The sequence below is a fragment of the Fundulus heteroclitus genome, chromosome 24 (genome assembly GCF_011125445.2).
Source record: "Fundulus heteroclitus isolate FHET01 chromosome 24, MU-UCD_Fhet_4.1, whole genome shotgun sequence".
Taxonomy (NCBI): Eukaryota; Metazoa; Chordata; class Actinopteri; order Cyprinodontiformes; family Fundulidae; genus Fundulus; species Fundulus heteroclitus.
In genome coordinates, this window is record NC_046384.1 from 28,003,359 (window position 1) to 28,019,162 (window position 15,804).

Here is a 15,804-nt window from a genome sequence, read left to right on the forward strand (position 1 = left end):
CTCAATCACCCCCATACATGGTAGAATTCATGGTGGAATCTAAGATGAGAAGAGGGCCAGATCTTCCTGCAGCAAAGCATCCCAAACCTTGACACTTCCAGCTATATTGTTCCACAGCGATGGTACGTTTTGTGTCCCAGGGATACTGTATTTAGTTTATGCCAAACATCTCTGTTCTGGAGGCCAAATAATTGAGTTGTGGATGCACTCATCCAAGAAACAATATTTCAGAATTCCTGGCCATTGTGTACTTCCTCTCTTCCCATCCTTAGTGTTTTTCTTCAAGACCAAAGTTTCCTTCTTGCACACGGGTGATATGGCTTGGACTTCCAGCCCTGTACACTTTGGCGATTGTTTTAAATGTCCTCCAGTTGCAGACTTCACATGGGAATTGGTTATTTTAAGTTATGTACATAGAGACCCCTTACCATCACCATTAACTGCAATAGCTCTTTGGCTATCACCATTGTGTTCACACTTATTTCAACTGTCAGAAGCACCAAACTAATTGTTTGAGGTTTAAATTGGGAAAACCCCGAGTGCATATTTGCCTGATGTGATACCTCTGTGTGTAATTTTAGCTGTTTCAACATTAATTAATACATTTGGGGGTGTCCTGATGTATTACTAGCCATAAATGCCATTTTCTTCATTATAATGAATATTTTTATTTATTATCATTATCTTCAGTTTTCTTTGTTTATTTTATATTACCTGGGTTTTTCTACACTGTTAAAATGGATATTAAATACCCACTTCTGTAATATTCAGCTTCTGTGCGGTTAGTGTCTCTGCAGTGACAGTGTGGACACTCCCTGTCTGCGTTAGTGAATGATGTTCATAGAGACATGGTGGGACATTATATATTTGTCTTCTTGGATGACATTTTAATCTAGTCTAAGATTTGCAGTCCCACAAAAATCACGTCAGGTCTGTACTTCTCTGCCTTCTGTAAAATAATTTATTTGTCAACGAAGAGAAGTGCGAATTCCATGCAATCTCCAGCTCTTTCCTCAGTTTCTTAATTTCTCCTAATCAGATCACCATGGATCCTGATAAAGTTTCCACTGTACGTGATTGGCCGACTCCTTCTGTAAACAGTTACAGAGGTTTCTAGGATTTGCCAAATTTTACCACCGTTTCATCAGAAACTTCAGTCAGGTCGCAGCCCCCCCTCATACACTGATCTCCACTAAAACCAGATTATCTTGGTCCAAACGAGCAGAGAGAGCATTTAATAAACTAAACGTTTTATTCACTTCTGCAGCAGTCCTCTGGTTCCCTGACCCTACCAGGCAATCAATTGTGGAAGTGGGTGCCTCTAATACTGGAGTGGTTTGGAATAAACAACAACCCAGGTGGGCTCTGTTCTTTAGTAGATTAAATTTTTTACTATCTTTCAGACCCAGGACCAAGAACATTAAGCCAGATGCACTTTCACGGACTGAGGAGTCTGCATTACATTCTCAATCCAATGGTGCTGAAGAGTATGTGCTCCTGGAAAAGACCCTTCTTTCGGGTTACTATGATAGAGTTGGACAAAGAGATCAGAGAAAGCCAGCAGAAGGATCATGTTCCTGAGAATTGCCAATTTGTACCTGACCAGTTGGTTCCTAAGGCTCTGACTTTCTGTCACAAGTTGTCACAGACATCGTGTCAGACAGAGATCCCCAATTTGTCTCTCGTTTCTGGAAAGGGTTCTGGTTCTGGTTCTGCTTCAGCGTATCTGTCAGTCTGTTGACCGGATTCCATCCTCAAACTGATGGATAAACTGAGATGGTTAACCAGGAGGTCGAGACCAAGCTTCGCATTCTATGTAACCAAGATCCATCTAAGTAGTCACATAACCTTTTTTGAGTGGAGCAGGCTATTCACTTGGTCCCTTCCAACACCATTGGACTCTCTCCATTTTATGTCATCTACAGTGACCAGCCACTGGTGTTTGCCATCCAGGAGAGGTCAGCTAAAGTTCCTTTGGTCCTCTAAGCGGCCTTGAGATGCCAGCATGCCTGGAGAAGAGCCAGGAAGATGCTATTGGAGATGAACCAGAAGTAGGCTAGGTCTGTCAACCATCGACATTGTTCGGCTCCCAAGTACCAAGTGGCACAGAAGGTTTGGCTGTCAACTAAGGATCTGCAGCTGCGAATAGAAAGTCATAAGCTCGCTCCTCGCTATGTGGGTCCATTCCCTATTTTGAAAGTAGTGAACCCGGTAGAAGTCCGTTTGAGTCTACCCCGATCCATGAAGATCCACACCACATTCCATGCGTCCTGGATCAAACCCTTTGTCCAATTCCAGTTCTGACCAATTTGTCATGTGGATTTTCACCTGTTGCTTTGTCCCTGTTGGACTCTCCAGTTGGCTTCTGTATCTGGAGTGTGACTTCCTGAACAGTTTCTCGACCAAGCATGCCTGCCTCTGCCCTAGTCAGGATTATTATGCCCCTGTTAACAACTCTAAGCGTGGACCTCTGATTTGCCTCCTGTCTCTGACCCGTCTGGAAAACGCTGCCTGGAGCGTGCTGTCCGTTACAGATTCTCTCGCCTGGATTCCGGATTCGTCCCTTGTCTCTGCCCCATTGGAAACCTCAGCCAAGTTTTCTGTTTCTCTGTGAGCCTAAGGAATCCCTCTGTCCGATCAGTCTCAACTTCCCAGATCCCGAGAAGGTTAGTGGCTTTTCTGCAATATTCACTGTTCTCCATTTTGTGCAGATCAGCCACTAACCTCGCTCCCTCAGTGGGTCCAGTGTGTACTCCAGTTTGTTGCCTGCCCAATTATGCATTCCTTTGATAAATTTGTAAAATCTGTTTGTGTCTGACTGAATTATTGCACACTTATACTTTAAAAATTAGGTTTTAAAGTATAAACACATTTAAATTGTGTTTCTTTCTTTCTCTTTTATTTTCCTCAGTGTCTGACATTGAATTCGAATAATGGTAAAATTGAAATGAAACCACAAGAACATTCCTCTCTTAACATTGTCTTAAACTCCTCACAGTTTCCATTTATTATCTGAGCAACATCTATTTTTTTCCAAGTCAAAGGTATACATACATGTAGACCTTTTTAGAGGTCAAACAACACTGATTCTGTACCCAGCTCTAAATATTTTTGTCTAATGTTGGATGGCATTTAGATCAAGTAGTTTAATACTCTTAATTCCTTTATAAATCTAAAAAAAAAGCTTGTCTAAAGTCTGTACATTTGCGCTGGGTATTATTGACTAGATTCAGACTCGATTTGAATCTTGGGATTGTGTCTAAATCAAAAGGTGTCTAATGCTTCTACTGGGATTCTTGTGCAGTTTTAAGTCAGATGCTGCTATGTCATACGACATTGACAGAAAGTTAGCATCATTCCAAAAAACGTTAAACTTTGTTTACTTCTGAATGGATGAAAGAGCATGAATTTATAATGAAAAGTAGTCAAGACTCATTGCATGGCTTCTGCACTCTGTCGATGAAATGTTGATGTAAGCAGTCAGTGTAAAGCTGCAATTGAATGGCATGCGGGTACAGATAAACAAAAAAGTAATAAACGTGTTGCAGGTGGAGTTTCCTTAAAGACAGGTCTGCTGCACACGCACACACAGACACTGCAGACAAGTCCCCAAAAGACTGAAGCACTTTAGAAATACTATACTTTTTGAGCAGCTGAATGTATTTCTTTTTACAATCTCTTGTTGTTTACAAAACAGGATATTTTAAAAAAACATGTTTATTATGTATGTTACCTGTTTATTGTTTTTCCACTTTAAGTTCACACATACTTTAAAGAGTCTGTCCCCCTTTTATTATCCTCAGTATTGCAGAAATGCCCTGGAGATAGCAGCAAGGTTGTTTTTTCTCATTCACAAATAGATGTCTTTGTTAACGGTGTGACTTCCTCATTGCATTCTGCATTAGACAATGTATCTCCTTTGAAAAAGAAGGTGATTATTCACAGGAAGCTGGCTCCCTGGTTTAATTCAGAGCTGCATTCCTTGAAGCACAATGTTAGGAAATTGGAGAGAAAATGGTACTCTACACACCAAAAGGAATCCTATCTAATCTGAAAAGATAGTCTATTGTTGTATAAAAAGACCCTTGGCAGAGTTAGAGCAGCATATTTTTCATCATTAATTGAGGAGAATAAAAATAATCCTAGATTTCTCTTCAGTACAGTTGCCAAATTTACTCAGAGTCACAGTTCTGTCGATCCATCCATTTCCTTAGGTCTTAGCAGTAATGATTTTATGTGATTCTTCATAAATAAAATTGATTCCATTAAAAATAAAATAATTGGCATCCTCCCAAACATGATCCTCATCCTGTTTGGGAGGAAAGGAAACCTCATCCTCAGTAAGTGAAGCAGTGCTGGAGGAATCTTTAGAACCTGCACAGTGTTTGAACTGTTTAGAAGCAGTAGAGCTTTCTGAGCTATCTAAAATTTTAGCTTCATCTAAACCTTCTACCTGTATGTTAGACCCAATCCCAACCACGTTGTTTAAAGAGCTATTCCCTTTGATCAGTGGCACTATTTTAGACATGATTAATCTATCCTTAGTAAATGGATGTGTATCACAGGCTATTAAAGTAGCTGTTATTAAACCTTTACTTAAGAAACCTTCTCTTGATCAAGATGAGCTAGCAAATTACAGACCTATATCTAATCTTCCTTTCTTATCTAAAATTCTTGAGAAAGTAGTTGCTAATCAACTTTGTGAACATTTACAAAGTAATGACCTACTTGAGGAGTTTCAGTCAGGCTTCAGAGCTCATCATAGCACTGAAACAGCTCTGGTGAAGGTCACTAATGATATTCTCATGGCCTCAGATAATGGACTTGTGTCTATACTTGTCCTGTTAGATCTCAGTGCTGCGTTTGATACAGTTGATCACAATATTCTCCTACAAAGACTTGAGCATACTGTAGGGATTAAGGGGAAAGCGTTGGGCTGGTTTAAATTTTATCTATTGGACAGATTCCAGTTTATTCATGTTAATGATAAATCTTCTTCAAACTCTATAGTTACCTGTGGAGTACCACAAGGTTCAGTCCTTGGACCAATTCTCTTTAATACATATATGCTTCCGATTGGCAAAATTATCCGACAGCATGGGATTAATTTCCACTGTTATGCTGATGACACTCAGCTATATTTATCCATAAATACTGATGAATCCAATCAATTACTTTAACTATAGGCATGTCTTGATGACATCAAAAGCTGGATGACTTTAAATTTTCAGCATTTAAATTCTGACAAGACAGAAGTTGTAATCTTTGGACCAGAGTCCTCAAAAAATAAACTTCTTAACCAATCACTTAATCTGGATGGCATTAACTTGGCCTCTGATGATAAAGTAAAAAGTCTTGGTGTTATTTTTGACCAAGACATGTCATTTAAATCCCATATTAAACAGTTTTCCAGAGTTTCATTTTTTCACCTCCGGAATATTGCCAAAATTAGAAACATTCTGTCCAGGGGTGATGCTGAAAAACTAGTCCATGCATTTGTTACTTCAAGGCTGGACTATTGTAATTCTTTACTATCAGGAAGTCCACAAAATGCAGTTCAAAGCCTTCAGCTGATCCAAAATGCTGCAGCAAGAGTTCTGATAAAAATCAACAAGAGGGATCATATTTCTCCAATTTTAGCTTACCTTCATTGGCTTCCTGTTAAATCAAGAATAGAATTTAAAATTCTTCTTCTAACGTATAAAGCCCTTAATAATCAAGCTCCATCATATATCAGAGCTCTGATTACCCTGTATGTTCCTAACAGAGCACTTCGCTCTCAGACTGCAGGTCTGCTGGTTGTTCATAAAGTCTCTAAAACCAGAATGGGAGGCAGATCCTTTAGCTATCAGGCTCGTCTCCTGAGGAACCAACTCTTAGTTTTGGTCCGAGAGGCAGACACCCTGTCTACTTTTAAGACTAAGCTTAAAACGTTCCTTTTTGACAAAGCTTATAGTTAGAGTGGCTCATGTTACCCTGAGCTATCTCTATAGTTATGCTGCTATAGCCTTAGGCTGCTGGAGGACATCAGGACCTATATTTCTCACTCTTCTGAGTTCTACTGTTCTCCAGTTTTGCATGACTGTTGTCATTTCAGCTTTTAACTTTCTGTTCTCTCTCTTTTTTCTCCATAGTAGGTACACCTGGTCTGGCGTTCTGTTAGCTCTGGCATCATCCAAGGAAGACTGATCACCCGCTATTACCTTTTAATGTAGAACAGATTACTGGATCAATGTGTGCTTCTGTGCTTTTTTGTCTCTCTTGTTGTGTCTCTGTTCTGTCTTCTGTAACCCCAGTCGGTCGAGGCAGATGAGACCGTTCATACTGAGCCCGGTTCTGCTGGAGGTTTTCCTTCCCGTTAATGGGGAGTTTTTCTTTCCACTCTCGCTTCCTGCTTGCTCAGTATGAGGAATTGCTGCAAAGCCATGGACAATCTAGACGACTCTCCCTTTAGCTCTATGCTTCTCCAGGAGGGAATGCTGCATGTCAGAACTTTGATGCAATCAACTGGTTCCCTTATATAGGACATTTTATTTTGACCAATCTGTATAATCTGATTGATTTTGACTTTGTAAAGTGCCTTGGGATGACATGTTTCATGAATTGGCCCTATATAAATAAAATTGAATTGAATTGAATATGCTTTGTAGCACTCTGCACTTAAAAAGAAAAAGTAAACCACTCAAAATTATACTATAAGTTAGAGTATACTAGAGCCCTTTGTACACCGTAGTAATTTATTGGTATGCCACATGTCCTCCTTTTTGGTGTTATGGAAATGGTCACCTTGCGTGCATGTGTCATTCAAAATAAGGAATTCAAAGGAGCCCTCGCCAAGTAAGTTTGCTTGTACTGACATCAAATGATCCAGAAGTTCCAAGTGGCACAGCTTTGTTGAATGCTATGTTGTTGTTGTTTATTCTGTCACTGCAAACAACACAAATATTATTGGCATACTAAAAGTACATTTTCCTAAAAGTACAATCCCTGTATAAATAGAGGTAATGTGGATGTATTTTGGCTGAGGATACATTTCTTAGTTGAATGTTTGACAGGTATATTTTTGCACTTGCCACATTTATTTGTAACGCTTGGGATAGAAGACAGCGAGTGTTAATCAATCAATCAATCAATCAATCAATCAATCAATCAATCAATCAATCTTTCTGTTTAGCTGCCATAAACACACCAATTAATCTTCATGATTGTTAAAAATACTGCGTGCAGCATTTTGGATGTGTGACGTTAACTGTTTCTACTCTTGTTTTCTGCATTTCCGCTGGTTATGTTGAGTACTGCCCACCTGTGTTTTTAGAGAATTCTGCACCTATGCCCTTGTCAAGTATAAACTTCTCCAGCGCCTCAATAGGCTTGCACGCCATCCGCACGGACCTGCGTGAAAACCCAACGCGTGAGTATAACTCAGCCTTAATGCGATAGACTCAGCAGGTGAAAGAAGGAAGAAAAATGTGTTTATCATAATTAATATTGGAATTACAATATTTACCAAAAAGTCTATAATTCTTGCATTTTAAATCTTATATTCCACAGCCCCTAATTTCTTTCTACTGTCATCTATATGAAGAAATAATTTAGCCCTATTTTAGCCTTGAAGTCTGTGGACACTTCACACTTCAGATGATTAACAAATTCTCAATAGAAAAAGGTTTCTTGTTGCTATCAACGTGTGACTGTCTTGTGAAATAAGAATAGGCTAAGCTAATATAGGCTTTGGACATGAAGTTGGGTAATTTAAGCGGGACACCGTTCTGCCTTTGTTTGAAACTTTGGCTGCATCTGAAAATGTCTTTTGGGTAAGGACTCTTTAGCCACAGCGGAATGCGTCACTGGTTGCCATGATAAGTGCTGTTTGAATAGTTAATAAGGAAGGGTGTAGTAAAAAGAGCCTGTATGCTTCCTCTCACAGCTAATTTAGCATAGGAACCTTGCAATGTCCATAGACATAATATAAGAGTAGACGCGTCATTGGGCGGGTTCTGCCTATGCTGCGATGCGTCAGAGCGTCCGCCATCTTAAATGTGGCAAATCTGCAGTTACTCAGTCACTTAAACAGTATCAGAAGGACTTTAATCTCTGAATATACTTTGTATTTGTAGTATTTTTTTGTAATATTACAAGTTTATTTTCGTATCCCTTTAGCTTCATTCTCCTGCATTTAACCTCCTAAAGAATAAAAATATTTAAAATAATCTAACCTGGCCCTATTACTCCAGGAGTGAAATAATTCTGCAAACTGTGATTATTCTGGAAATGTTCCCCCTTAATTCTCATAATATGATGTTTTTATCATAACATTATGACTTTTGTGTTTGTTTGTTTATTTTTACTTAATTGACCTAGGACTTTTTTTCCTCATATTATTAATTTTGCCTCTTTAATACTCACCCAAAAAGTCTGTTCCTAAAGGTTCACATGTGACACGGTTTTATGAAATAATGAAGACCACAATGTTTAGATTTAACAAATTGATCCTTATATTCATAACACATACACACACAATATATATATATATATATATATATATTGTGTATGTATATATATATATATGTGTGTGTGTGTGTGTGTGTGTGTGTGTGTGTGTGTGTGTGTGTGTGTGTGTGTATTTATTGCAGCACAGGAATGAGGCATCTTCTCTGATTCACGTTCACAATAACAGAACTCAACTTTTTTCTGCCACATACAATATGGCGGTGACGTTGACGTGCGAACCTGCGCCCTATGACGCGTCTACGTATATATGTCTGCGGCAATGTCCCTTACTGCTGCTAAGGAGCTACAAGTAATCCCACAATCCTTTGCGTGACATGACGTATAAGCACCGCCAACATCACAGAAATGAACATGTCCGGAGAGAAGAGTGCACACACTTTATAATTCATTTTCGGAAGGCTGTAGGCCTGGGTTTGTCTCACATCATCCATGTGCATTTCAAAGGATGTCCAAAATTGGCCCAGCAGTCAAAAGCTCCTTTACTAGCGTGGGTAGCTAGTGTTCTTACTGTTGACCCCATGAAAGGTAAAGGAACAGGAGCCAGGAGCTATAATTAGATGTTTTTGGATGGAACCCCAGCCTTAGTAAACAGGAAGTAGTTCTCGAGTTGCCCTGTTATAGACTCTACAAAAAAATAATTTTTGAAGGATCCACCCATTTTAAATTACTTAATGTTAGCAGCAAATTTTTTACATTTGTCAGAAAAATCAAATAGTGACAAACTACAAATTATAAAGTTCTGTGAATACTGTTGCTAGCTGTGAGCATCAAATGATACTAAAGTTGACATCAGCTTAGTAGCTTTTTATCAGCACTAATTTAAAGGGAACTTAACTGTTTTTTTTACATTTGTTTGGACTGCGTTTGATAATCTTTTGTTCCAAATTGTATAACTCTACATTAACCATTAGGATACTTTATTAACTTTATCCTTGTCCCAAAACACTTAATTTTTAAAACTAAATCTCTAGGGCCTACAACAACGTCAGAAAAAAGATACATCAGAATTTTATTTATGTATTCTTTGCCGTTTTAGTAGAATTTTTGTGTATTTATGTACATTTTGTATTTGTATTTAAAGCTTCAATATCTTATCAAGCTTAACCGTAAATTTGCAATGGCAGTATTTGATATGTGACTGCCTTTCAAAAGCTGTAAAAAGAAACAGGTTGCCTATAAAGCAGATCTGTGCCCAATCCTCCAGGCTGTATCTTTTTTAAGAGCAGCCATGCTGATAAAGCAGCTGAAAAGATTCCTTTCTGGTCAGGCTGTCAATCAGCTTCACAGAGAGCTCCTCAGAATGACTCACTGCTTTTTAGTGGACAGAAAGCAAAAGTAGCAGAAGTGACTCACTTCACACTTACCCCCCCCCCCCCCCCCCCCACACACACACACACACACACACACACACACATTCCCAATGGTTGGTGCTTTCTGAGTCATTTCAAGTAATTTGATTAACTGCAGTTTGACACATCCTCCCATGAGCAGCTGTCTTTGTCATGGTTCCTTTTGTTAGGTCCTTGAGGCAATCGTATCGCCAAAACCCAGCCTCTGAAATGGCAATATATGGATTTGGAAAACACTTCTAGGGGAATAGTCCAGATTTGGTGCTTTTTTTTTTTTTTAGTAAATCTGCTGCTAAGAGTAAGAAGGCACATGTCTAGGGTTTAGTACTGATAAGCAAAACAAGCATCAGAAGGCATTCTGATCCAATGCTCTTGCTCACTTCTCTGTCCTTCTGCATGGCTGGCCTGGTTCCCATGTCTCCACAGAGTGTAGCCTACTGACACACTTTTTCATTTGCCCCAAATTTGTGAAACCTGTGCAAGTGAATTACTTGTTATTAACAAAACACTGAGGACTACCAAAACAAAAATCCTTTTTCATGATGGAAATGTGTCCAGAACCGTTAGAATTAAGGATATGGATACAGATTTTTGGGGGGTTTCAGTGTAGAATTTCTGAAAAATCTTTAGATAGCTACCAACACCTGGACTGGATAGAGTTCCTAAACTGAATTCTTTAACATAATGTCCTTAATAAATCAGCTATATATCCATTGTTTCATTGATTGTGAGTTTTTGTTTGCGTGTCAGTCTTGATTTACTCCCAGTACATTTCCTAAATTCTATATTTTAATTCACATTTGTTTGTATCAGTATTTAATTAAAGCACACAAAAAGGGTGTGGATTCTCTTTTTAAAGAAATACACAAATTTATGGAAAACAATATCGATTAAACATATATATTTTTTTTACCTTCAGTTAATGAAGAAAACTCACCTGAAACCTTTTCTTGGACCAGATCTTCTTCATCTTCAAGTGACGCCTTGTTTCAAGCAAAATCAGATTACCTGTGGCTCGAGTTCACAAAAGCATCCTTCCCTCAGAAATTAGAAAAAAGAAGAAGCCTGGGGTGTGGTATAGGGATCAGCAAGAATAGAAATCAAGATGGGGTGGGGGGGCAGGAATGCGGCTCCTTCTTTGTTCGTGGGTGTGTTTATGCTCCGATGTGGATGGAGGCAAGGCAGGGAGAAAGACACCGAGACAAGAGATGCTGGGTGTCTTTGTGTCCAAGTGTTTATCCGCGGATGTGAGGAGCGTCTCTCTGTGACGTAGGGGCTGCTTTCTCCTTCTGCGACCACTTTCTGCCTGCTCTCCCTCATTTGAGAGCACACTTAAAACAAGGGAGGGGGGGTTGAAGGGGGCTGGAAATCAGAGCCTAGTGTGTACGTGGGTTTTCTCTTGATTGCATTGATGAAAAAGGGAGAGCGTGAGGAGGAGGATTGACTGAAATACAAAACGATTGGCTTCACCAGAGCATGATGGCTTGTATTTTTTTTTTTGCAGGTGGCAGGAGCGAATGGTAGAGATAAAAAAGAGGGAAAGAAGAAGATAAAGAGCAGAGGTGGGAGGAGGGAATTACCAGATAATCGAGAAGCAAGAAAAATAAACACATGTCCAAAAAATATGAGCAATCCCAAATACCACTCACTGTCTCTCCATGATCCTTTTCACCTCTTGAGGAGGAAACCATTAAATATGTATTCACTATATTTCATCTCTATTAGTGATAAGGTCATGGTCTCAGGTGGCTGGAGGCTGTTTGGACTGGTGGAGCAAGCCCGTTATCCCAACTGCATTACAATGCCAGGCACATGATGGATTTTGGAAAATCACAACAAACAGCAGGAATTCAAGAGCAGACAGGGGAGGAACCTTTAGGGCGCAGGAACCTTGTGAGCGCAAGAACCCAGTGAGCGCAGGGAGAGCGGCGGAACCTTATGAGCACAGGACCCTCTGAAAGAGCAGGAATCCTTGAGAGCGCCGGAACCTTTGACAGCACCGGAATCCAGACGAACCAGAGGCAGGCGTCGTGGACGTCCACCCCGGCAGACGAACCAGAGGTGGCGGAACAAATGGAGGCACCGGACTGGGGAAGCTGAGCAGAAATCCTGCCAGCTCCTGCACCAAGCTCTGTGTGTGCTCGGGTTCATCTTGGGGTCGGCTCGTACTGTCAAGATTTGTCTAAGATGAACCCGGACACAGCACACACACACAGCTGGTTTGAGAGTTTATTGCAACAGTGGGTAGAGGGTGACGAGAACCAGAGTCAGTTACCAGACAGAGTCTTAGGGTGCAGGAGCTGGCTGATGGGAACGGAACAGAGCAGACAGGGCAGGAACTTTTAAGGCGCAGGAACCTTGTGAGTGCAGGAACCCAGTGAGCGCAGGGAGAGCGCCGGAACCTTTTGAGCGCAGGACCCTCAGAAAGTGCCGGAACCTTTGAGAGCGCTGGAATCCAGACAAACCAGAGGCGGGCGTTGCGGACGGCGACCCCAGCAGACGAACCAGAGGGGGGCGTCACGGATGGCGACCCCGGCAGACGACCCCGGCAGACGAACCAGAGGGGGGCATCACAGACGGCGACCCCGGCAGACGAAACAGAGGCGGCGGAACAAATGGAGGCATGGAACTGGGGAAGCGGGTTCATCTTGGGGCCGGCTCGTACTGTCATGATTTGTCTAAGATGAACCCCGACACAGCACACACACACAGCTGGTTTGAGAGTTCATTGCAACAGTGGGTAGAGGGTGACGAGAACCAGATTCCAACTGAGTCCAACTATCCAACTGAGAGTGTTTGACAGACAGTCGCTCCAATCTAATCGAGCTTGAACTATTTTGCAAAGAAGAAGAATTGTCAATAATTGTAGCCTCTAGAAATACATTTACAGAGAGGCCAGGCCTCACTTGTCATGAAGGAAAGAAAGAAAATATATAATGATGATAACATAATATAAGTTGTGATTCACTCAGTCATTTGTAATAAAGAGTTAATTTTTTATCTAATTTTATCTATTCTGATCATCATATTTTCTTCAAAATGGTGGAAGTTTCGCTATTTTCCATGTAAATTCTTGGGGGCGCTTGATAGTGAAGCAGGTGAGGCCGCAGCGAGTGTGGCCTCCCCTGGGATTGCGCAATCCCATGTTAACTGCGCTGGCTTCCATTCTGTGAATGCATCTTCCTGTCTTTAGCTCATTAATTTTAATCATTCAAACAGTTATGAGCTGTTCTTCCATAATTTAATGTATGTGGATTATGAATTGTGTTTTAGTCATCAAACTGTGTGCAGGTAACATGTTTTCATGTGCTGCTGGGCGATCATAAACGGGAAATGACTGGTTGTAGGTGAGGCCGGCAATTCCTTGGCCTCTAGGCAGGGGACGCTCAAGGGGCACCGCTCGTGATCCCAAAACAGTAAAGTGACAGCAAGTTATGGATTTAGCAAGTTATGCCAAACAAGTAAAGCACTAAAAAGACTTAAAACATACAGCCGGAACAGGACTGGTCAAGGAAGGCTTTCCTCCCTGGCAGTGATCTCCATTGAGACTGAAAGAGTTTTAAAACTGAAGAAAGATAATGAGGACTTTTACCGGAAAGTAATCCATGTTTTTTGTGCAAAAAGAGCACTCCATTTATAAGCAGAGGTTATTCATGTTTTGCTTTTGTAATGAAATGTGCATAATGTGGGTTATAGTTTTTGAATGTGTTACAAATGTAGAAATCTATCATAACTCACAAACTGTTACCAATCAAATGACAAATTATTATTTATTTTTTTTCATCAAAGAATCAATATTTTTTTCATGTCTCTTGGAGAATTTATTTGGCACAATCAGTCTCCTTCAGCACTTTGCAATGAGTCTACTCTGTAGAAGAGTGTATATATTTGTAAATCTGACTCTGATGACGTCAGTGCCTCACAAGCTATGAACCCTACCGCACGTCACTGGTGCTTATGTATCAGCATAACTGTATGGTATGGGAGCTGTACAGTCCAGGAGAGGGAGGACCTAGCACGGGTGGTGAGAACAGCGCAGCGATTGTGGGATGCTGTCTGCAGGATCTTGACTCAATTTATGCAGAACGAGTCAAAAGAAGGGCCAGACACATCTCCACTGATCCCACCCACCCGATATGTCCCATTCCCATCAGGTAAATGCTTCATAACCCATAAAGCCAAAACAAATAATCTTGGAAACAGCTTCTTCCCAAGAGCTGTGAGGGCAATCGCCCCCTGATGGGAGACTGCAGTCCAACACTTTTAAATCACCCCTACTAGCCCGCCATACGTTATCACCTTAATGTTACTGCCTACTACACACTATCATCTCTGAATATCTAAATGCACATTGCTGTAGACAAAGCCTCAGTTCATCACTGTTCAATAAGCACCCTACTACCTCATTAGGCGCCCGCCTATGCATTGAAAATGCATGGCGGAGGCCTTATGTTATGCACCTAATAAGGGTTTCTTTATTTTTATTGCTTTTTATTCTTCCGTCACCGTTAATACAGCCTGAACCGTAGGCTGTACCCCCACAAACTATATATCAAAACGTGCGTCTCGACGCCGCAAAGTGTGCGAAGTGTTTCTATTTCCGTGGTGACAAAATTAACCAAAAACCACTTCTCAAAACCACTTCCTAGACACAGTTGACCTCTCAAAAATGCAGAGCTCAGCATGACACTTTTTTTTGGTACAATGGTTTAGGTGTTGGGCTGCTACACCAAAGGTCGCAGGTTCGCAACCCGCTCGGGGGTACCCAATATTTTTTTTTTTTTTTTACAAGTAACAATTATATAATTTGAACAACTGGTATAAATGAATGAATGATGAAAAAATTGCAACAGCAAGAACTACCCCCTGGCCAATACAGCACCACTCACCTGTGGGAAATGGCACTACACACCATTTTTGTCAAATGTTGAGTTCTGGGCTCAGATTTGGTGAGGCTGAGTTGCTAAAGGAGGCGGATCTGACCCATGAACTTTGGTCACGTTTGTTGACATTAAGTATTGGCACCCCTTTTTGAGGAACTTCCCAGTACAGGTTTTGGACCAAACTAACAGAGTACAATTACCCGGTGATACTGGACACAACCATGTTAGCGGCTAACGCTTAGCATGTTGCTAACCGGAAGTAGCTCTAGGAAGGTCTCACCAACTTCTGCTTCACAGTGTTTGTAGTAGTTTGTAATGCCTTTAACATTTTTATTCACATATTTCATTTTTTCATGCTACATTGAAGTATTTAATCATGTTTTAATAACACCAATTTTCCATGCTGCTTGGATGCAGACCTCCCGTCGGCTGGTTTTCAATTCAATTCAATTCAATTTTATTTATATAGCGCCAAATCATGAAACATGTCATCTCAAGGCACTTTACAAAATCAAGTTCAATCATATTATACAGATTGGGTCAGATTATACAGATTGGTCAAAATGTCCTATATAAGGGAACCAGTTGATTGCATCAAAGTCACGACAAGCAGCATTCACTCCTGGGGAACCGTAGAGCCACAGGGAGAGTTGTCTGCATTGTACATGGCTTTGCTGCAATCCCTCATACTGAGCAAGCATGAAGCGACAGTGGGAAGAAAAACTCCCCATTAACGGGAAGGAAAAACCTCCGGCAGAACCGGGCTCAGTATGAACGGTCATCTGCCTCGACCGACTGGGGTTACAGAAGACAGAGCAGAGACACAACAAGAGAGACAAAAAAGCACAGAAGCACACGTTGATCTAGTAATCTGTTCTACATTAGATGGTAGTAGCGGGTGAGCCATCTTCTCTGGATGATGTCACAGTTAACAGAACGCCAGACCAGGTGTACCTACTATGAAGAAAAAGAGAGAGAGCAAAAAGTTAAAAGCTGAAATGACGATAGTCATTTCAATGTAATACAATGCAAAACTGGAGAACAGTAGACTGAAGAACAGT

At 40.7% G+C, this 15,804-nt stretch overlaps 1 protein-coding gene across 10 annotated transcripts in view; it reads right to left on the reverse strand.

Moving 5' to 3' along the window:
- The window catches only part of spega (striated muscle enriched protein kinase a), a 101,787-nt gene that overhangs the window by 62,431 nt on the left and 23,552 nt on the right, over nucleotides 1-15,804 (reverse strand). For 2 of the 10 annotated variants that reach the window (XM_021314474.2, XM_021314462.2), the window contains exon 1: nucleotides 10,798-11,180. The exons of 6 other annotated variants lie outside the window; for them this stretch is intronic. In XM_021314474.2, coding sequence (XP_021170149.2) covers nucleotides 10,798-10,830 — 33 coding nt within the window. In that variant the 5' untranslated portion in view covers nucleotides 10,831-11,180. Of the gene's footprint in view, nucleotides 1-7,303; nucleotides 7,393-10,797; nucleotides 11,181-15,804 lie in introns of those variants that run through there. 2 more of the 10 variants (XM_036128204.1, XM_036128203.1) reach the window with 2 other exon arrangements.